The following is a 22,547-nucleotide window of genomic DNA, read 5'->3' as shown; positions in this document are numbered from 1 at the left end:
GGACCAGCAGAACCTTTCCTCTTTTAGCAAGAAGTCATCTTTTATTCTATCTGGGTACTATGTGGGCCTGCTGTATAGAGGGAAGGGTTTGGGCACTGCAAGCAGATCCCTTACCAGCTTTATGACCTTAGGCAAATCACTTGCCTCTCTGACCCTCAGTCTCCTCTTCAGTAAACTAGGAATGATGATAATAATAATAAATAAATATATTTCTGAGAGGATTAAATAGAATCTGTGAAGCGCCTTGTACACTCCAGTAATCAGTGACAAGGACCATTTTTTTAAAAAGATTTTATTTATTTATTCATGAGAGACAGAGGTAGAGACCTAGGGAGAGGGAGAAGCAGGCTCCCAGCGGGGAGCCCAAGGCAGGACTCGATCCCAGGACCCCGGGATCACGACTTGAGCCAAAGGCAGACATTCGACCATTGAGCCACCCAGGTGCCTGATGACAAGGATTATCAATACAAATATAGGGACATTATGGATTGAGAATACAGTCTCCCAATGATATCCACCTGATTGTTAGCTAATATAGCACCTCCCTGGTTTAGGGTGGGCTTCAGGGGCACCAACTGTCTCTGGGAGAGTGAGTATTTGCTAGCAGCTCAGATGCTCAGAGCAGTGCATTGCCTCACACCTCTTGTAGTCACGTTCCTTCCTTCCCAGTGAGTGACTGCAAGCATTCAGGTAGGCAGCAGCTCCTTCTCCCACTGGTCAGTAAACATCTGTGCACAGCCTCACTAATAATCAGGAAATGCAAATTAAAGTAACAAGATGCCAACCTATTCCTATTAGATCACCAAAATATCTGATACTAGATGAAACAGTCTGATACTAGCCTGTGTAGATAAAGAGTTGGGGGCATGGGGCTAGTCATCCACTGCCAGTGGGAATGAGTCTTAGCGTGGCCAGTTTGGCCATATCCACTAAAATCGGGAAAGTGCGCACCCCACAATTCAGAGGTCCTCTTTGAGAACATCCTCCCTAGAGAGACTTTCACATTTGCATAAAGAAGCATGTGCAGGTCTGCCCAGGACGGCACTGCTCATAACAGCAAGGAGTCAGAAACAACCCGAATTCTCCTCAGCCGAGGAGGGACAGAAATGTGGAATACCAGACAGTGGGTAAAAGTATGAACTAGCTGTGTACAAATTAATATGAGTCAATCTCAAACAATGTCGGGTGAAAGTAGGAAAATCCATAATGAGATATACAGAATACCATCTATATAAAACACCTTTAAATCGCTCATGCAAAATAGTGATGTATACTGAATTATTGGTAAACATATACTTACAAAGCAAGCCTGGAAGATAGAGCCAAACCTACAATGGTGGTTCCAGCTGGGGAGGGAAGGAATAAGGGTAAAGGGGTGAGGGGATTTCAGAGCTGTAATGTTTTCTTTCTCTTTCTTTCTTTCATTCAGATTTTATTTATTCATTTGAGAGAGAGAGCACAAGGCAGGGGGAGGATCCGAGGCAGAGGGAGAAGCAGACTCCCCGCTGAACAGGGAGGCTCGACCCCAGGACCCCGGGATCATGACTTGAATCATGACTTGAGCCAAAATCAGACGTCCAACCAACGGAGCAACTCAGGCTCCCCACTGTCTTCTTTCTTTCTTTTTTTTTTTTTTAATGTTTTTATTTATTTATGATAGGCACACACAGAGAGAGAGAGAGAGAGAGGCAGAGACAGAGGCAGAGGGAGAAGCAGGCTCCATGCACCAGGAGCCCGATGTGGGATTCGATCCCGGGTCTCCAGGATCCCGCCCTGGGCCTAAGGCAGGCGCTAAACCGCTGCACCACCCAGGAATCCCCACTGTCTTCTTTCTTAAAAGAAAATTCTGAAGATGAACATGCCAACCTGTTAACATGTAACTCTAGGTGGTAGAAATACGGGTTTTATTATCTTATTTATAGGTAGATTCTGTATATTTTTAAACAAAAGAAATAAAAAGAATATCCATCACAGAAAACCCTGGCTGAGAAACGTAGAAGGAATGATAGATGTAGAAAGTCACCACATTTCAAGTGTTATAGTTGTTTCACACAAGGACCGTCAGTGAATGGTGGTTGGGGAGCAGGATGTGCAAGGTGTCAGAGTACCACCTGCGGGTGACACTCGTTGTAAAGGGGGCAGGGTGCCTCTACATGGAGACATCTGGTGTCACCACCTTAACAGGCGGTTCCAGTTGGGCATCACCACATGGGGGATCGTTGACACCACGCAGCACTAGCTGAGAATCTACATCTATTTACCCCATCACCTGGAATGTCTCCTCCCCACTTGGAGCCCAAATCCAAGCAAGTGTGCAGACTATCATTCTGCTTCCAGGGGGCTAGAGGAACATGTTAAAGCACAGGGGACAAGCCATGAGAGATGCGGATGTGGGACATTGTATAAGACAGAGGCTGAGTCCATGTCAACCAAAGAAAGAAAAAGAAGATAAAAGAAAACAAAGAGCAAAAGGGAAAGGACTATTCTAGACCCCAAAAATGACTACACAGACATAATAATGACATGCCACGTGTGACCCTCGGCTGGATTCTGATTCAAAAGAGGCAGCCAAGAAAATCTTTGGACAACATCTGGGAAATCTTAAGTATGGACTAGATATTGGATGGGGTTTCAAGTTATTATTGATTTTCTTAGGTGTAGAAATGCTAAGTGTAGGGAAGAGAAGGTCTGTGTGTTAGGAGATGTCTGCTGGAGCGCTGAGGAGTGAATGTTACACCTTCTGCAAATGCTTTCGGGTGTCTCAGCAGGAAAGTAGACTGTAGACAGACACCAATGTGAACACTTGTCAAATGTCACTGGAGGGTCCATGGGTATTTGTTCTCTGTTACTTTTAGCCTTTCTCTGAGTTTCGAATTTTTTATAATAAAGAATTTTGAGGGGATTTTTTTTTAATGGACAGAGAAACTAGATCTTCCCACAGAAGTTTGCGGCTCTTGCTATAGAAACTGCTGTTTGCTTTTTTGAAGTGGGTTTTGCTAAAGTATTTAGAATTTCTGAGAAACTAACACAAATCGAGGGAGGGAGTGGGTACTTTAGCAACGTAGGAAATTCACATCTGAGTCGCATATGTAAATTGCAATCATGAAAATCAGGGCTTTCACTGCATTTCTAAGAAATGCCCTTTTTTGGATACTCTTGCTTTTGTCTTACCTCTAGGACTCTCAGAGAAGGTTCCACAGCATGGCCTCAAAAGGGCCTGGGGTGGGGGGTTGGCAGGTGCCAGGGTGCTGCTCACCAGACAAATCCCCACTGCCTCAGAGAGACCACGACACCGCTGGGCAGGAGTTCTCAGGCCCAAAATATCGCCGCCGTGCTTGTGTAGAGTGGAACAGTCCTGTTGGAAAATATTGATCATGGGCAGCCCGGGTCGCTCAGTGGCTTAGCGCCGCCTTCAGTCCAGGCGTGATCCCGGAGAACCGGGATCGAGTCCCACGTCGGGCTCCCTGCATGGAGCCTGCTTCTCCCTCTGCCTGTGTCTCTGCCTCTCTCCCTCTCTCTCTGTGTGTGTCTCTATGAATAAATAAATAAAATCTTTAAAAAAATAAAAAGAAAATATTGATCAATGTGACGTCTCCTTTGACCAAATAATCCACTTAGGGAATTCAAGCCATTAGATGAGACACAGAGATAAAATATATATTAAATGAATATATGTAAGGGGTTTAAAATAGTGCCTGGAACATGGTGAGTGCTACGTAAATGCTCACTATTGTTATTCTTTGTAATAGGCATTTTATTTTTTATTTATTTATTTATTTATTTTTTGTAATAGGCATTTTAAAGAACTCCTTTAAAAGGTTAGGTTTGGGCTGCTGGGGTGGCTCAGCGGTTTAGTGCTGCCTTCAGTCCAGGGCCTGATCCTGGAGACCCAGGATCGAGTCCCACGTCGGGCTCCCTGCATGGAGCCTGCTTCTCCTCTGCCTGTGTCTCTACCTCTCTCTCTCTCTCTCTCTCTCTCTCTCTCTGTCTCTCTGTGTGTGTGTCTCATGAATAAATAAATAAAATCTTAAAAAAAATAAAAAGATAAAGCTTGATAGAATATATTGGGTGAAAAAAAAAGCCAGATGTTTACAGTGTGTTGAATCCGTATGCACAAGTAATTGTGTAAAAACTGTGTATGGGGGTGGAGGGGATGGGGCAAAATCTATCATCTATCGACGTGTGCATGCATGTAAATGTCAAGGCTTGGCCGGAAGCCTGTGTGAACCAGATCTGGTCACAGTTGCCACCTTTGAACAGGGAAAGGGGCCATCTAGAGTATCTAGATAGGAGAAAAATTTCTTTTTTGCTATAGTCCCTTTCACACTGAATTTTTCTTTACCATGTGCTCATTTTAACTGTTTAGGTGACCCTATTTGAATGAATCAGCTCCCAAACCTGGAGGTATACAAGGTGCCTTCACTCTGGGTCCCAGAACTCTTCTGTCCCCTTTAAATGTGGGGACTTAAAATTAGAATCCCGCGTCCCCCCCTGGGGGAGACAGCTCTCGGAGAGGGCTGGTTTCAGAATGATGTTCAGAAACCTCCAGCACCTGTTCTGAGGGAGCCCAGGGAGGAAGGGAATCTATTTTCATAGGTCATGAAATTTGAGCTCAGTACCACAATAATAAAATTCCTTGCAATTGTGTGGCACTGGTGGGGACAGATCACACATGCTTTGGTCTGGGCTGTCCTGTTTGAGCTTAACATTCATCCATTGGATCAGGAGAAAATGAGGCTTGCAGAGGCTAAGCAAGCCCCCCCGCCAAAATGTCCCACAGCTTTGCTCTGTCTGGTTTAATAAAATCTAGTAACAACGGAAAGGAGCCAGAAGAAAGAAGTGGATAATCCCATCTGTAGGTTCCTGTTTATACGGTCAGGAACAGACAACATGAATCTGTGGGGACAGAGGTCAGAATGAGGGCGATTCTGGGGTGATGTGGTGGCTGCTGGGAGAGGCAGGGAGGGGGGCTTCTGGGGGCCCCAAGTGTTCTCAGTCTTGATCTGGGTAGCATTACCTGGGTATGCACATCTGTAAACTATTCACTGACCTGCACACTTCAAATTCTTGCATTTCACTGCACGTAAATTGCACTTTTAAATGAAGAAAATAGAAAGCAAATAAGATCCATTATTTGTAAAGACTGTTCCAGCAAAAGCATTAGCAAGCTGTGATCAGCAATGAGACATTAGGAAACCCTGCCATCCCGTTCTTGGCCTCCCCGGGAGTCAGATCTGATTCTGTTTGACTTTTGTTTCACGTGTAACTTTTGTTTTGTTGGCTTTAAAACTCAAAAGTGCTATCTCATTGAGCAAGGCAATGTGTGTGGTTCCAGAGACCAGCAGTCAGTCCAGCAGGTCTGCTTCTGGAAGGTACAGTCCGCTCAATAGATGGAGACAGCTTTCCAACGGTCAGAACTAACCCCCTGTGAGCCAGCTGCTCTGTGAGGTGCTGAGAGCCCCAGCTCCGGGGAAGAAGATAAGGGGGAAGTGCACTGAGGGCATCCAACAGTGACTCTGGGCTTGCCCTGATTCCACAGGCAGAAAGTTCCTGGCAACAGAACCCATGATTGCCTCTGGCTCTCGAATCCACCCCGCCTGCCTAGCTGTTGGCACAAGTAATACAGATGTATCTTCTCTGTGTAAACATTAAGAAATTACAAGTAGGGCTAAAGTCCCTCTTGACCATCACCCCCAAATCTGGTCCCCTCTTGTCCTACCCAGAGGCAACCATTGTCACCATGCTCATCTTGTCAGATGTCGTCTGTCTGCATCACGTTCGTATGTATGGTGTCACTGAAAATGCGATTTGTGATTTTATTTTACTAAAAGGTATCATGGTTTGTCTTGACAGTCATTCCATGTCACTGCTTACAGATCCAGACTGATCTTTGTAACCTTCTTGTAACCCTTCTTTGTAACCTTTGCATAATATTCCTGGTTGTGACCTGTGTACCTCACTCGGCCATCCTCCGCTGGATCGACATGGACGTTGCTTCCAGATGCTCCCTATTATTAACCACGCCTCTGCGAACATCCTTGTGCACCTGTGGTACACGGGGAAGAATGTCGGGGTTGTGAGTTAGGTGTATGTTGTACAGTTTAATGCACCCGGCAGGTTGCCCTCCAAAATGGTAGTAACAACAGCCTCCCTCTGGCAGGGCAAGAGATCGCATCTCCCTAGGTACCCCCCATATCTCCCTGTTATCAAGTTCGAAGATTGTGCCAACCTGGTGGATGAAAATCCGTTTTTCATTGTTTGTGTCGCTTTGATCATGAGATTGAGCAGTTTTTAGGTTACCAGCCCTATTTCCTCTCCGGTTGTGTTCACTATCATCCGGGTCAGCCTTTTGTTCCCCTCCTTTCCACCCTCACTCCTGCCGTAACTCCTCCCTGGATGTCATCCCACTTCCCCTCCACCTACCCGATCCCTCAAGGTTTCCTTCCTCAATGCCATGGGCTTCTAAATCTGTCTCAATCCAGTCTTAATCCTGTGGAGGTTTCAGGGGAGTTGGGAAGGCATGGAAAACAAGTTCCCATAGTGGGAAGGGGGCTATGGCGCTGATCCTCATCGTTTATTGAGAACTTACTATGTGCCAATAACTTCTGCTAAGGATTTAACTGGGTAACTCCTTTCATTCTCCTTTCCTTCTGCTAACTGTGAGCAGGTATTATCGTTATACTTACTCATGAGAAGAGAAAATGGAGGCACAGAGGCCAAGCTGAGATTCAATCCAGGGTGTCCTGCTCTGATGTCAGCCTCTCGAGTACTTTGATAGGGCTTAGGAAACACAGAGAATGGGCATTTAACCTGGTCTGGGACAGTCAGGGACAGCTTCCTGGAGGAGGTGGCCCCTCGGCTGAGCCTGAAGGCAGATCAAGAAGAGATGACCAAGCACTGAAATAGGAAGTGGTTGTCAAGAAGAGGGAAGGGCCTGGGAAGCCTCTTGTCTGGAGGCTGGAGACCTGGGTCACTCTGGCTGCAGCCTGGAGCGTGTGACACATCCAAGGGGTGGGTTGGGGCCAGATTGGGGTCATACCAGTTTCCATCTCTTCCCAAAGCCAATCCAACCTTTCCCTTGCTCTGTGGGTGCTGACGGGCGGTGTGTGGTGGGGGCTCTGCAGACAGCACCGGTGGGGACTCCGGAGTAGGCGCAGGCCGCCCACCTCGGCTCCTAACACGCAGGTGCAGGGGCGGGTGGGGGTGCCGCTGATTTACATCCTACAGGTTGGGGGGGGAAAACCCAGGAAGTGCAGCTCAGGCACTAATCAAATCTAAGGCTAAAAATAAACGTCCTGAGTAATGCGTGGCTTGGGCCAGAGCAGGCGAGGCAGCCGGACTCGGACGGGCCAGGAGGAGTGGAGTGAGTAGTCGGGGAGGCGGCCAGTGGGGGGGAGTGGGGGCGAGGAGGGCTTGGCCGGGGCACAAGCTTCAATGGGGTTTGATGGGCACAGCACCCACAGCAGACGGGTAAGCTCGAGCAGTCTGGGGGTCACCCCAAGCCTCTGCACGTAGAGAGCCCCAAGTCTGGGAGCTTTAGGGGATCTGTACCTCGCATTCCAGGAGAGGAGCCGGGAAGATGGAGGGTCAGGACATAGGTGGGAGTCCCATCTGAGACAACCCCAACCCCACTCCTAAGCTGGTCAGGGCACCTGAGCCAGGTTGGTCCGAGCGTTTAAAAGTATTTTATTTTGGGATCCCTGGGTGGCTCAGCGGTTTGGCGCCTGCCTTTGGCCCAGGGCGCGATCCTGAAGTCCTGGGATCAAGTCCCACGTCGGGCTCCCTGCGTGGAGCCTGCTTCTCTCTCTGCCTCTCTCTCTCTCTCTCTTTCTCTCTCTCTCTCTATGTCTATCATAAATAAATAAATATTTTTTTAAAAAGTATTTTATTTTGAAGTCAATGCCAAAGCGGAGAGGAGAGTTTAATGCACTTTCTGCATACATCCCCCAGCTTTGGCAATTATCGACACAGGGCCGGCCTTACATTTTCTGTGCTTGCCATGTTCCCCCTCCAGCCCCACTGGATCAGTTTAGAGCTAATAACCAATTTCATATTGTTTGATTCATGGGTACCTTAGCATTAATCTCTAAAAAAACTCTTTAAAGGCCAAAAAACTAACCATCATGCCCTGACCAACTAAAAAAAGAAGGATCCCCTAGTATTACCAAATAAACAGTCAGTGTCAAGACTTCCCAACTGTCTTATCAATGTCTTTTCCAACTGATTTGATCAAATCAGGATCTGAACACAACCCACGTTATACCTTTGATTACATATTTTAATCTAGAACAGTCCCCATTTGCTCTCCTTTCTTCCCCCTGCTATATATTTATTGAAGACCCTGGATTACTTAGCCTGTAGAATTTTTATGAGAGTTTTAAAGATTCATTTGAAGGCACAATCCAGGAAGCTCAGGTTGCTGGAGTAGATGAGTCCAAGTCCATCACTGTGCAGAGGGGACCCAAGGCTAAACATGAGAGGGGCTGTCAGGGCCCTGGGTGGCCCAGCCCGGGATCCCACATTGCCGGCTGCTGCTCTGTCCCCCACGAGTCAGTCTCTGATTCCTTTCTTCATCCAGTGACCATGGCCTCAGACATATCCCCAGCTAAGGGCTCAGAGTCAAGACCAGAGGCCCCCTTGACTCAGGGTGAAACTGCCCAGGCCCCCAGGACCACAGGCCGGGACTCGGTCGGAACTGTGACCGGGCACCGAGCGTGGCTGCCGAGTATAGCAGAATCAGCCTTGGCCTGGAGTCCTAGCTCCCGGTGTTCACGGGCTCACTGGGTGACCTTGGGAGGGTTCTGCACCTCGCCAGGCTGTTTCCTCGGCTTTACAATGAAGAGGAGCCTCTGCCCCACCAGGTGTCCCCCAAAACCTCAAAAGGGCTTTGCCCCCTGCCAGAACCCCTCTTGAGGAGTCAAAGGTTGAGAGAGGGGCTGCAGTTAAAAGAGCTTTGACTTTCTTTAATCCGGCATTTTTCCAACTAAGTTGACCACAGAGGTCCTTCTTGGTATGGAAACTATTAAGCCAAGCACATGAGGACTCACAGGCAGAGGCCCCACAGTCATCCCTCCTGGCTGCTGTCCGGTCAGGGTGCAAGGTGCAGGAGGTGGGGGGTGTGAGCCTGGTCCGCAAAAGCAGGCGTGCAAGAGGACTTCTTCCCTTCTTCCCTACATGGCAACAGAACTTTCTCAAGCTTCCATTATGCCTGGCCAGTGTCAGTCTTAGGATTTTCCTGCCCCTCTTTGGGGCTGGACAATGATTCTTGAATTTTATGTAGATGCAGATGGTGGTGGAGGAGTGGGGAGCAGATACGGTGCCCTCCGGTCCGTTGGGTGTCTGCCGTCAGGCCAGTTGGGAACTATGTCCCGTCAGATCTCACGGCTCGGTGGCTTCCGATCATTAATGTCTTGGAAGCTCTCCATGTCTACATTGGAAGCCCAGAAAATATAAAAAGGTATATAATATGAAATCTTCCTTCCCTCAGTGTCCTTACCTTCCCAGTTCCTGCCTCTCTGGGAATAAACAGATTTGCTGACATATAATTTACGTGTCATAAAAGTGTACACGTCAATGTCACATTTAGTATATTTACAGAGTTGTGCAATCATCGCTATGATCTAATTTTAGAACATTTCCACACACTTCATTCCCCCTACCCCTGGCCTTAAGCTAACACTAATCTGCTTTCTATCTCTAAAGATCTTCTTGTGTTTTTGTTTTGTTTGTTTATAATGTGGAGGGAGGGGCAGAGTGAGAGGGAGGAGAATCCCAAGCAGATTCCCTGCTGAGCATGGAGCTCGATGCAGGGCTTGGGCCCAGGACCTTGAGATCATGAGCTGAAATCAAGAGTCAGCCACCCACGCGCCTCTAGATTTGCCTGCTTTGGACAATTTTATAAAAATCAAATGCGGTGTTTTGCAAACTACCTTCTTCCTCTTAGCATGATGTTTTTAAGGTTCTTTCATGTTGTAGCATCTATCAGCACTTTGCTCATTTTTATGGCCAAATAATATTCCATTTAATGGGTATAGCACATTTTATATATTCATTCATCAGTTGACGGACATTTGTGTTGTTTCTACTTTGGGGCTATTATGAATGATGGTGCCATGAATATCTGTCAAGCATTTGGATGGACATGTTTTCATTTCTCTTGGGAGTGGAATTTTGGGTCTTATGTTAATTCTATGCTTAACATTTTGAGGAACCACCAAACTGTTCTCTGCAGTAGCTGTACCATTTGATAATCTTGTTTCACATATGAGGATTCCAATTTCTCCACATCTTCACAAACACTTGTCATTATCCTTCATTTTCATTATAGCCATCTTAGTAGGTATCTCAGTGTGCTTTTGATTTGCATTTCCCTAATGACCAATGATGTTGAGCATCTTTTCATGCTCTTATTAGCCATTCACATATCTTTTTGGGAAGATGTCTAATTCCTTAACCTATTTTTAAATTGGATTGTTTTTTCGATATTCAGTTATAAGCATTCTTTATACATTCTGGATCCCTTAACATATATATGGTTTGCAAATATATCCTCCCAGTCTGTGGATTGTCCTTTTATTTTCTTGATAGTATTCTGTGAAACACAAATGTATTTAATTTTGATGAAGTCTAATTTCTTAATCTTCTCTGTTGTCACTTATGCATTTGGTGTCATTCCTAACCCCAAGTCATGAAGAAACTCCTGTTTTCATCTAAATTTGTCATTTTAGCTCTTACATTTAGATCTATGATCACTGCGAGTTAACTTTTGTATAGGTAGGAGTCCAAATTTTTTCTTCTACACATGGCTATCCTGTTGTCTCAGCACTATTTGTTGAAAAGACGATCCTTTCTCCCATTGAATTGTCTTGGTATCCTTATTGAACATCAATTGACTATAAATATTGGGCTTTATTTGTGAACTCTGAGTTCTATTCCATTTGTCTATGCTTATCTTTATGCCAGTAATACCCTGTCTTATTTACTATTACTTTATAGTCAATTTTAAAATGGAAAAGTGTGAGTCTTCCAACTATGTTTTTCTTTTTTGAGATTGTTTTGGCTCTTCTGAGTCTCTTGCATTTCCATATGATTTTAGGATCAGCTTGTCAAACTCTGCAGAAAAGCCAGCTGGGATTTTTTACTAGGATTGCATTGACTCTATAGAAAAATTTGGGGAATATTGCCATCTTAACAATATTAAGTCTTTAATCCATGAACATGGGATGTCTCTCCATTTGTTTAGGTCTTTTAAGATTTCTATTAACAAGGTTTTATAGTTTTCAATGTACAAGTTTTGCACTTTTTAAAAATTTATTCCTAAGAATTTTATTTAAAACACCTTTTTTTGTTTGTTTGTTTCTTAAGTTTCTTTATAGTGTTTCTTTGTGAATATGCCAACACTTACAGATTTGAATTTCCCCCTTTTTGCAAAAAAGGAAGGAGGGAGGGAGGGAAGGAAGGCAGGAGGGGTCTCAATGAGCCATACTGTTATGTACCTGTTTGTTTTTATTTTTGCTTTTCCACATAATATACCTTGGAGCTCTGTCCATAGAAATATATAAAGAGCTTCCTAATTCTTTTTTTATAGATGCACAATAGTCCCATATATAAGCATACTATAGTTTACTTATCGGTCCTCTATTGATGGCCGTTTGAGGTTTCACCAATCTTCTGCTATCACAAACACTGCTGCAAAGAATTTATCATTTCACACTCTGGGATAAATCCCAGGGTTTAATCACTGTATCACTGATCAATGCATCAGTAATTTTGACAAATGTTGTCAGCTTGCCCTCCACGAGGGTTATCCCTATTTCCTCCCCTTTCAGAGTGAATGAAAGTGCCAGTTTCCTCATTACTCTGCTAATAGAAGGTGTTATTAAGCTTCTGGATTTTTAGGTCTATTAGAGGGAAGATAGTATCAACATAGTTTGAGTTCACCCATCTCTTAGGAATGAGACCAGACATCTTTATGATGTTTTTCTCTGTCTAAGAACTGTCTATTCATTGTGTTTGCTCAATTTTCTATTGAGTAGCTGGCCTTTTCCCTTCTGTTTATAGATATGAACTGCAATGTTTTGTTCTCATTTTTCATTTCCCTTTAGACTTCTTTGAAGGCATTTTTTGCCACATTTAGGGGCTTTTTTTCTGTAGTATAGTTTATCAGTCTTTACAGATTTTGGATATGGGGTCACAGTTAGGCCTCTCATACTCCAAGTTTACAAAGAAATATCAGATCATTTTTTCTCTAGAACTTTTTGTAATTTTATTCTTTCTCACACTTGAAAGTGTGAGAAATTTTATTTTCTCTTTGATTGGGCTATTTGCCTTTTTTTTTTTTAATATAGGGGAAATTATTTCCTGTGCTTCCTGGTTTCTGGCCCCAGTTACCTCGTCTCTGCCAAGAAACCTCTCCCCTAAGTATTAAAAGCAAAAGCCAGGATTTTTGCTTTCCCCTCTCCCCACACCAGGACACCTCTGCCCTGAGTCTACTTGCATGAAGGAAATGCAGGCAGAGGAGGGGGCAGAGTAAAACTTAAATATGTCCCAGCCCAGCTGTCTATAACTCAAAAATGGAGACCGCTTTTCATTCCACAAGTCTTTACGGAGGACAACGATGTGTCAGGTCATTTACGAGCATTTATTAAAGACCTGCTATGTCCCGGTATTTTGGAAGGCACCAGATTCAGAGATGAATGAGACAGTGTAAGGAGACAGAATGGCTACACCCTCAAACGTAAAGTACAAAACCAGAAATACCACCACGTAGACATGCTCAGGCCACATGGTCATCCAGGAAGGCACATGTAACAGCTCAGAAGGAGAGGCTAGAGGACAAGGCAGCTCTGCGGGCAAGTGTTTCTAGAAAATTATGATGCTTAAGCCACAAATTGAGATGGTGGGAGCATGAGATGGTGGGAGCAGTTCTCAGTCCTGGAGAGCTGCTTTGATGATGCTATCATTATTATTAATAATAATATTCTATCATCATAAATGATTCTATGGTTTTATATTACTCTAAAATGATTATAACTGTGACTATAATTAATCCATTATATTTTATATCACTTATACCAGATACGTAACTATCACTTGGCAGCCGAGTCTCAGGCCAGTTACATGTATGTTATGTACATGTCCTTGAGAGAACTTTCTCTGCAGAGGAAAGCCTATAACCTCCATTTTGCAGATAAGGAAAACCAACGTGCCCTTTCCCAAGGGAATTCAGTGGTGTCCCAGAGCTGTGCTTTCCCCACCACAGGCACTTGTTCCTTCACACTTGTTCTCTGTCACTGAACTGTGGCAAATCAATTTTCAAAATGACCTACCTAATGAGAGGCAAAAGTTATAATGGGTAGAGACGGTTGTCCCCTTCTTATAAACACAAAACTGAGAAAGTTACTTGACTGTACTCCCAGGACCTAGTTTAGTTCTGACTTAGATCCAGCACAGGGGTGATGGGCTCACCAGCCTCAGAATCTCTGGAAGGTAGTTTGGGGTGGGGGTGGGGGCTGGCAGGGGTCAGTCTCAGAGCTGTTCAGTATTGCAAAAAAGCCTGGTAGGAAATCACATACAATTAACTGAAGTGAAAAGCCATCTTCTTTTTTTTTTTTTAATTTTTATTTATTTATGATAGTCACACAGTGAGAGAGGCAGAGACACAGGCAGAGGGAGAAGCAGGCTCCATGCACCAGGAGCCCGACGTGGGACTTGATCCCAGGTCTCCAGGATCGCGCCCTGGGCCAAAGGCAGGCGCCAAACCACTGCGCCACCCGGAGATCCCAAAAAGCCACCTTCTTATTTCCTTCTTTGTCTCCTCCTCTCTTGTCCTCTTCTCTCACCGCCTCAATTCCTCCACCTCCTCTTCCTTCTTTGCCATGTGAATAACAGCAAGGTCACCAATGACCATTCCCAATTCTCCCGTGGGCGCCCCAGGTGTCAGGCTGTGACCTCCTCCAGGACACACACCCCTTCTCTTTATGTTGGAATCCCCTCCTGACCACACCCCACCAATGAGAACTTAGCTCAAAATTCCCATCTCATGTTGTGTTTACTCAAATATTGGATGAGAAATTGCTCCTGTCTTGAAGCTTTTATTGTCCTTTCTTTTCAAGTCACATTGACAGATTTTCTTGGCAAAATTGTGAAGATTAAGAAGGAGGAGCCAAGGCTTTCATTCATCCTGCTCCTTTTTCATGGGGACAGGACCCTCTCCCCACCATGGAGAGAGACATGGAGTTGTCTTAAGCCCTTGTGGCAGGATTGGCCCTTTTTATTCTTCCTTGACCCACATCCACGCCTTGGCCGGCACATTACTCTATATTGCAAGGAGTGGCAGTATTAATAAAGCCAAAGCTCAGGGGGTTAACCTTTTACTAATTGCACAGTACCATGGCAGGCAAAGCACTTGCCATGCATGCAATGCTCATAATGGCCTTATGAAGTAAGCAATAACATTCCTATTTTACAGATGAGGACACTGGGTTTCAAGGAGATGAAGTTCTACCCAACTTCACACCGCTAGGAAGCACTAGGCCCAGGATATACAGTCCAGTGGTTCCCAGCCATGGCTGCCTGACGGCTTCACTGGGCTCACTCTCGAAGAGTCTCAAAATATAATACTAGCAGACATACACTGCTAGTTCTGGACGTTTCAATTTTATACATTATGAATTAACTTCCCACTTTCTAAGATGAGAACTCAGTTCTTATATCACCCTCTGTATACACACAACCTCCCCTCCACCCAGTCTCACAGAGCACCATGCTTAGTTAGACCAGTGGAAACTGTGAATGACTCTGATGCAGACAATAAGGCTGACCCACAGTGGATGTGGCAGGACCAGCAGTGTGCCCAGACAGCCTGGCACATCTGCCCACTCTGATGCTGCCAGGGTTTCCAGAGAATCCATCAATAAAGGAAATTCTTTTGGATCCCCTTAGCCAACCCAGGTATTCAAGGATAGACTGCGCTCTTTGCTACCAGCTAATCAGTTTGCCCACACATGTAAAACTCTCTACGGTTTTGTTCTTCCTTTTCTCCTTTCTCTCTTTTAAGTCCTGGTATTGCCATTGTTCATTGACAGTGTTCGAATGACTATCTCCGCTCACAGAAATGAGTAAACTATTTGATGCTGGACATAATACAAAGTCTTTGAGTTATTTATTAACAGTTGCTCACACATTTATGATGTGGATTTCATTCACAGCTGAGTCATACAGGTACTATGATTTCCCTGGAGTTGATAGTGCCTCAGTTTTCTCTGCATGTATCAGTAATTTATCCTCAGCTCCATGACCAACCCAGCCTGTCAGTTGGCCAGACATACTCACTTGTCTATTGTTTCAATGTTTCCATTGGAGACCTTTTTTCCCTCTTTTCTTTTATTTTAGCTGGGATAGGATTCCCTCTAGGCTCATGGGCAGCTGTCCCCAGAGACTTCATTCATCATCACTCTGAGAATTTCTACATTCACCTCTTTGCTGAGATGGAGCCTGTCTTTCTCCCCGACTCCCCATTGTTTTGTATACTCCCTACATTTGATGGAGCATATCCTCCATTAGAAAGAAAAGAAATGGTGCATGGATAGAAGATAAAAGTTTTCAGACTTTTTATTTCTCATAACATCTTTTTTAAAAATGTTTTTTTGAGAGAGAGCGAGAGAGTGAGAGAGCATGAGCAGGAGAGGGGCAGACTGAGAGGGAGAAGCAGACTCCCCACTGAACAGGGATCCTGGGGCTCAACCCCAGGGCCCTGGGATCATGACCTGAGCAAATGGCAGATGCTTAACCAACTGAACCACTCAGGTGCCCCACCTCTCATAACATCTCTATTCAACCCCACACTTGATTAATAACATGTAGTGTTCTAGACTGAAAACATTTCTATCATAAATTTGAAGCACTGTTCCACTATCCTCTTCCTTCTGGTAAGATATATATAATAAAATTTACCATTTAGTATTTTTAAGTGCACAAGTCAGTGGCGTTAAATACACGCATAATGTTTTGCAACCATCACCACTCTCTATACCTAAAATTTTTCATTGTCTCAGTTTACCCTCCCCCCAGCCCCAGATAACCTCTAGTCTACTTTCTGCCTCTATGAACTTGCCTATTCTAGGTACCTCATGTAAGTGAAATCATACTATGTTTGTCCCTTTGTAGCTGGTTTATTTCCTTTAGTATAATGTCTGGAAAGTTCATCTATGTTGCTGCACATGTCAGTACTTCACTCATTTTCATAACCGAATAATATTCCAATGTAGATAGCACTTTTAACTTTTCCTTTCATCTAGAGATGGACATGTGGGTTTTCCACCTTGTAGCTTTTGTGAATAATGCTGCTGTGAACGTTGGTATGCAAGTATCTGTTTGAGTTGCTGCTTTCAGTTCCTTTGGATATCTTCCTAGGAGTGGAGTTGCTGGGTCAAATGGTAGTTCTATATTTAACTTTTTGAGGAATTATCAATTGTTTTCTATAGGGATTGAAGCATTTTGCATTCTCACAATCAATACATGTGGGCTCCAATTTCTCCACATTTTTGCCAACAGTTGTTATTTTCCCCTTTTTTGATAAGAGCCATTTTAATGAGCATGAAGTGGTATCTCATTGTAGTTTTGATTTGAATTTCTCTAATGACTAATGATACTGAATATTTTTATATGCTTATAAGTCATTGGGGGAAATGCCAATTCAAGTCTTTTGTTTAGTTTTGACTTGACTTGTTTTGGTTTTGGTTCTTGAGTCTCAGTATATTAATCCTTTATCAGAAATATGATTTGCAAATATTTGCTCCCATTCTGTGAGCTGTTTTTTCACTCTCTTGATGCACAGAAGTTTTAAATTGTGATGAAATCCAGTTTATCTAAGAGTTGTATCAAAAGTGTCATTGCCAGGGATCCCTGGGTGGCGCAGCGGTTTGGCGCCTGCCTTTGGCCCAGGGCGCGATCCTGGAGACCCGGGATCGAATCCCACATCAGGCTCCCGGTGCATGGAGCCTGCTTCTCCCTCTGCCTGTGTCTCTGCCTCTCTCTCTCTGTCTCTCTGTGACTATCACAAATAAATAAAAATTAAAAAAAAAAAAGTGTCATTGCCAGATTCAATACATGAAGATTTTCCCGTGTTTTCTTCCAAAAGTTTTATAGTTTTAGCCTTAAGGTCTTTGACGCATGTTAAATTAATGTTTGTATATATTATAAGGTAAGGGTTCAACTTCACTCTTTTGCATGTGGTTTTCTCAGCACCATTTATTGAAGACTGTCCTTTCCCCCATTGAAATATTTTGGAAAAATATTTGACTGTTGAAAATCAATTGACTGTTTATGTGAGAGTTTATTTCTGGATTCTATTCCATTCCACTGGTCTGTATGTCTGTCTTTATTTCAGTATCACATTGTTTAACTGTTTACTTTAGCTTTGTAGGAAGTCTTGAAATCAGGAAGTATTAGTTCTCCAACTGTTCCTGTTCTTCAATGTTATTTTGGCCTATTTAGGGTCCTTTGAAATTCCATATGAAGTTTTAGGATGAATTTTTGTATTTGTACAAAGAAGTTATTGGAATTTTGTTAAGGATCACATTGAATATGTGGATCATTTTGGGTAGTATTGCCATATTAACAAGCCTTCCAGTCCATGAACACAGGATGTCCTTTACTTAGGTCTTCCTTAATTTCAGCAGTTTTATTGTTTTTCAGGGTGTACTTTTTTACTACCCTGGTAAAATTTATTCTTAAGCATTTTATTCTTTTTTTTATGCCTTTGTGAATGGAATTATTTTCTAAATTCCCTTTTAGGATTGTTTGCTGCAAATATATTTTTTTGTATGTTGATTTTGTATCCTTCAACGTAATGTTAACACCAACAGGTGTGTGTGTGTGTGTGTGTGTGTGTGTAACTTTTAGGGGCTTTACATATAAGATCATGTCATCTGTAAACAGAAATAATTTTACTTTCTTCTTTCCAATTTGGATACCTTATTTCTTTTTCTTATCTGATTGCTCTGGCTAGAATTTTCAGTACTATGTTCAATCGATGCAGTAAATGTGGGCATTCTTGTCTTGTTGCTGATCTTAGGAGAAAAGCTTTCAGTCTTTTACCATTCAGTAGGATGTCACCTGTGTTTTTCATATATGGCTTTTATCATATTGAGGAAATTCTCTTTTATTCCTACTTTACTGTTTTATTTGTTTAATCATGGGAAGGTGTTGAATTTTGTCAAATAATTTATCTGCATCAGTTGAGATGAGCATATAGTTTTTCTTTTCACTCTTTTAATATAGTGTATTACACTGATTGATTTTCATGTATTCAACCATTATTGCATTCCAGGAAAAAAAAATCCCACTTTGTTGTGGTATGATTATTCATAGTATTCTCATAATCTGTAAAATCTGTAGTAATGTTCCTGCTTTCATTTTTTAAATCTCATTTTCCCCCACTTTATTTTCATCATGGTAAGTATACTCTTTAATCTCCATCACCTATTTCACTCATTCCACACACCCATCTCCTCTCTGGTAACCATCAATTTGCTCTCCATAGTTAAGTCTGTTTCTTGGGTTGTCAGTGTCTCTTTCTTTTTTTCCCTTTTCTTAAATTCCACATGTGTGAAATCATATGGTATTTGTCTTTCTCTGACTCTCTTATTTCACATAGCAGAATACTGTCTAGCTCCATCCATGTCTTTGCAAATGGAAAGATTTCATTCTTCTCTATGGCTGAGGAATATTGAATTGTAGATATATACCACATATCCATTTGTCTATCCATGGACACTTGGGTTCCATAGTTTGGCCCTTGTAAATAATACTGCAAGAAATACAGGGGTGCATTTATCCCTTTGCATTAGTGTTTCTGTATTTTTTAATTAATTAATTTATTTATTTATTAAAGATTTTATTTATTTATGAGAGAGAGAGAGAGAGAGAGAGAGAAAGGCAGAGACACCGGCAGAGGGAGAAGCAGGTTCCATGCATGGAGCCTGACGTGGGACTCGATCCTGGGTCTCCAGGATCACGCCCTGGGCTGAAGGCTGTGCCAAACCGCTGAGCCACCTAGGCTGCCCATGTTTTTGTATTTTTAAAAAAGATTTTATTTATTTATTTATTCATGAGAGACACACAGAGAGAGGCAGATACATAGGCAGAGCAAGAAGCAGGCTCCCTGCAGGGAGCTCAGTGGGGGACTCCATCCCAGGACCCTGAGTCAAAGGACCTGAGCCGAAGGCAGACCCCCAACCACTGAGCTACCCAGGTGCTCCGCGAGTTTTGTTTTGTTTTGCTTTGTAAATATCCAGTAGGGCAATTCCTGGATCGTAAGGTAATTTTATTTTCAATTTTTTGAGGAACCTCCACATTGTTTTCCACAGTGGCTGCACAAATTTGCATTCTCACCAACAGTGTAAGAGGATTCCTTTTTCTCCACATCCTCACCAATACTTGCTGTTTCTTGTATTTTTTATTTTAGCCATTCTGACAGGTGTAAGGTGATATTTCATTGCAGTTTTGATTTGCATTTCCCTGATGATAAGTGATGCTGAGCATCTTTTCATGTCTCACTTTCATTTCTGACTTTAGTGATTTGAGTCTTTTTTTTCTTAGTCAATCTGGCTAAAGGTTTGTCAATTTGTTAATCTATTCAAAGAACCAACTTTTGGTTTTGTTGATTTTCTCCAGTACAATTTTTCTGTTCTCTATTTTATTTTTCTCTACTGTAATCTTTATTATTTCTTTCCCTCTACCATCTTTGGGTTTAGTTCACTCTTCATTTCCTCATGGTGTACAGTTAGGTTATGATTTGAGAATTTCTTCTTTTTTAGTGTATACATTTACAGCTATAAGTTTCCCCCTTAGCATTTCTTTTGCTGTATGCCATAACTTTTGGTAAGTTGTGTTTTCATTTTAACTTATCTCAATATTTTTTCTAATTTTCCTTATGATTTCTGCTTTGATACAGCAGTTGGTTAAGAGAAGGTTGTTCAATTTCCACATATCTGTGAACTTACTAGTTTTCCTTCTGTTATTGATTTTTAGTTTCATTCCATTTTGAGCAGAAAAGATACATCGAATGATTTCAGTTTTTAAAAACCTATTAAAATTTGTTCTGTAAAAAAAATAAAAATAATTTGTTCTGTAATCTAATTTATGGTCTTTTTTTTAAGAGAAAGAGAAAATGAGAGTGGGGGGCAGAGAGAGAGAATCTTAAGCAGGCCCCACACCCGGTGTGGAGCCTCACTCGGACTTGATCTAATGACCCAGAGAGCATGACCTGAGCCAAAACCAAGAGTTGAACATCTAATTGATTGAGACACCCAGATTCCCCTATGATCTAATATATGGTGTATCATAGAGAATGTTCCATGCACAGTTGAGAAAAATGTTTATTCTGCTGTTGTGGGGTATAGTGTCCTGCATATGTCTGTTATATGTCACTAGTTTATAGATTTGCTATTTGTAATTGATTTATAGTGTTGTTTATGTCCTCAAATTCCTTATTGATCTTTTGCCTAGTGCGTCCATTACTGAAAATGGGATATTGACATATCCCAATTTATTGTAGAAATATCTATTTCTCTCTTCAATTCTGTCAGTGTCTGTTTCACATATTTTGGGCTCTGTTGTTAGGTGCATGTATGTTTACAATCTTCTTGCTGTATCAAACTTTTTATTGATATATTTTGTCCTGTGTTTCTTATAACCTCTTTTGATTTAAGGACTATTTTGTCTGGCAATAATAACCACCTCAGCTCTGTTTTGGCTATTATTTCCATGGAATATACTTGTTAATTGTTTTTACTTACAATCTCTTTTTTGTTGTTGTTGTTGTTGTTGTTTTTTATCTAAAGAAAGTCTGTTGTAGACAGCAGATAGATGGATTTTTTTAATACAATCTGCAACTTCTCCCTTTTATTTATTTATTTTTTTTAAAGATTTTATTTATTTATTCATGAGAGACACAGAGAGAAGGAGAGGCAGAGAGACACAGGCAGAGGGAGAAGCAGGCTCCTCGCAGGAAGCCCGATGTGGGACTCGATCCCGGGTCTCCAGGATCAGGCCCTGGGCTGAAGGCGGCGCTAAACCGCTGAGCCACCCGGGCTGCCCAACTTCTCCCTTTTAATAGGAGAATTTAGTCCATTTACTTTTTTGAGATTTTTATTTATTTATTTGAGAGAATGGACAAGAGAGAGAGCATAAGCAGGAGGAGGGGCAGAGAGAGAAGGAGAAGCAGGCTTTCCGCTGAGCAGGAAGTCCAATGTGGGGCTCAATCCCAGCACTCCAGGATCATGACCCAAGCTGAAGGCAGATGCTACCCAGGTGCCCTAGTCCATTTACTCTGATACAATTATTGATAAAAAAGGATTTACTTCTGTCGGTTATCTGTTTTCTGTATGTCTTACAGGTTTTTTGTTCCTTAATTCCTCCTTTACTCCCCTTTTTTATATATAGTTGATTACCTGTAGTGTAACATTTAATTCACTTTTTATTTCCTCTTTTGTATTTTTAAAAGTTACTTTCTTAGTGGTTATCTTGGGGATTACAATTAACATCTTAAACCTATGACAACTTAATTTGAAGACTAACTTAGTTTCAATAATATACACTCTCTTTCTATATCTTTGTCCCCTCTCATTTATATTGCTATTGTCAGAGATTGCCTCTTTATACATTTTATGCCCATTAACATAGGTTTATAGTCATTGTTTTATGCATTGGTCCATTAAGTCATATAGAAAAAAAACAGAGGAGTTACAAACCACACAAAAAATACAATAATACTGGCTTTTATATTTACCTATGTAGTTACCTTTACCAATATCCCTTATCTATACTTATGACTGTGTTTATGTCTAGGATATTTTCATTTCAGCAAAAAAGATTCCCTTTCACATTCCTTGTAGGGCAGGAAATGGACTGGTAATGAACTCCCTCAGCTTCTGTTTATATGGAAATATCTTAATTTCTCCTTCATTCTTGAAGGATAGTTTGCTGGATATATACTTCTTGGTTGGCAAATCTTTCCTTTCAGGAGTTTAAATATATCATCCCACTGCCACCTGGTCTCATGGTTTCTGTGGAGTAAGTAGCTATTAATTTAATTGAAGATCACCTGTGTGTGACAAGTTGTGCTCTGTTGTAGGTTTTACAATTTTCTCTCTGTCTTTGGGTTACCACGTTTTGATTACAATGTGTCTCAGTGTGGGCTCTTTGAATTTAGAGACTTTGAGAGTTCACTGAGATTTTGGAATGTATACATTCATGTCTTTCCTAAGATTTGAAAAATTCTCAGCCATTATTTCTTCAAATATTGTTTATTCCCTCTCTCTCACTCTCTCTACACTTATGGTGGCATGTTTGATGGGGCCCCACAAGTTCCTTAGGTTCTGTTCACTTTTCCTCATTTTTAAAAATTTCTTTTTTTTAAAGATTTATTTATTGATTTATTTATTCATGATAGACAGACAGAGAGAGGCAGAGACAAAGGCAGAGGGAGAAGCAGGCTCCATGCCGGGAGCCGGATGCAGGACTCGATCTCGGGACTCCAGGAT

The 22,547-nt window shown here is 42.2% G+C and overlaps 2 protein-coding genes across 4 annotated transcripts in view; one reads left to right on the top strand and one right to left on the bottom strand.

Annotated features, from left to right (window-relative positions):
* Nucleotides 1-5,802: 5,802 nt before the first annotated feature.
* USP22 (ubiquitin specific peptidase 22) overlaps nucleotides 5,803-22,547 on the bottom strand; it is a 92,114-nt gene continuing 75,369 nt past the window's right edge. Inside the window, exon 14 of the mRNA XM_072820805.1 lies at nucleotides 5,803-6,046. The gene's annotated coding sequence lies outside the window, so the exon portion shown is untranslated. The remainder of the gene's footprint in view (nucleotides 6,047-22,547) is intronic.
* TNFRSF13B (TNF receptor superfamily member 13B) overlaps nucleotides 7,218-22,547 on the top strand; it is a 34,134-nt gene continuing 18,804 nt past the window's right edge. The window contains exons 1-2 of one of the 3 annotated variants that reach the window (XM_072820809.1): nucleotides 7,283-7,363; nucleotides 9,281-9,457. Coding sequence is in view for 2 of the 3 variants with exons in the window: in XM_072820810.1 (XP_072676911.1) it covers nucleotides 7,303-7,363 (61 nt within the window). In the remaining variant the exon portion in view is untranslated. Of the gene's footprint in view, nucleotides 7,364-9,280; nucleotides 9,458-22,547 lie in introns of all 3 variants that reach the window. The other 2 variants (XM_072820810.1, XM_072820807.1) reach the window with 2 other exon arrangements.

The sequence above is a fragment of the Canis lupus genome, chromosome 3 (assembly GCF_048164855.1).
Source record: "Canis lupus baileyi chromosome 3, mCanLup2.hap1, whole genome shotgun sequence".
NCBI classification, from domain to species: domain Eukaryota; kingdom Metazoa; phylum Chordata; class Mammalia; order Carnivora; family Canidae; genus Canis; species Canis lupus.
This window is presented reverse-complemented; position numbering and strand designations above follow the sequence as displayed.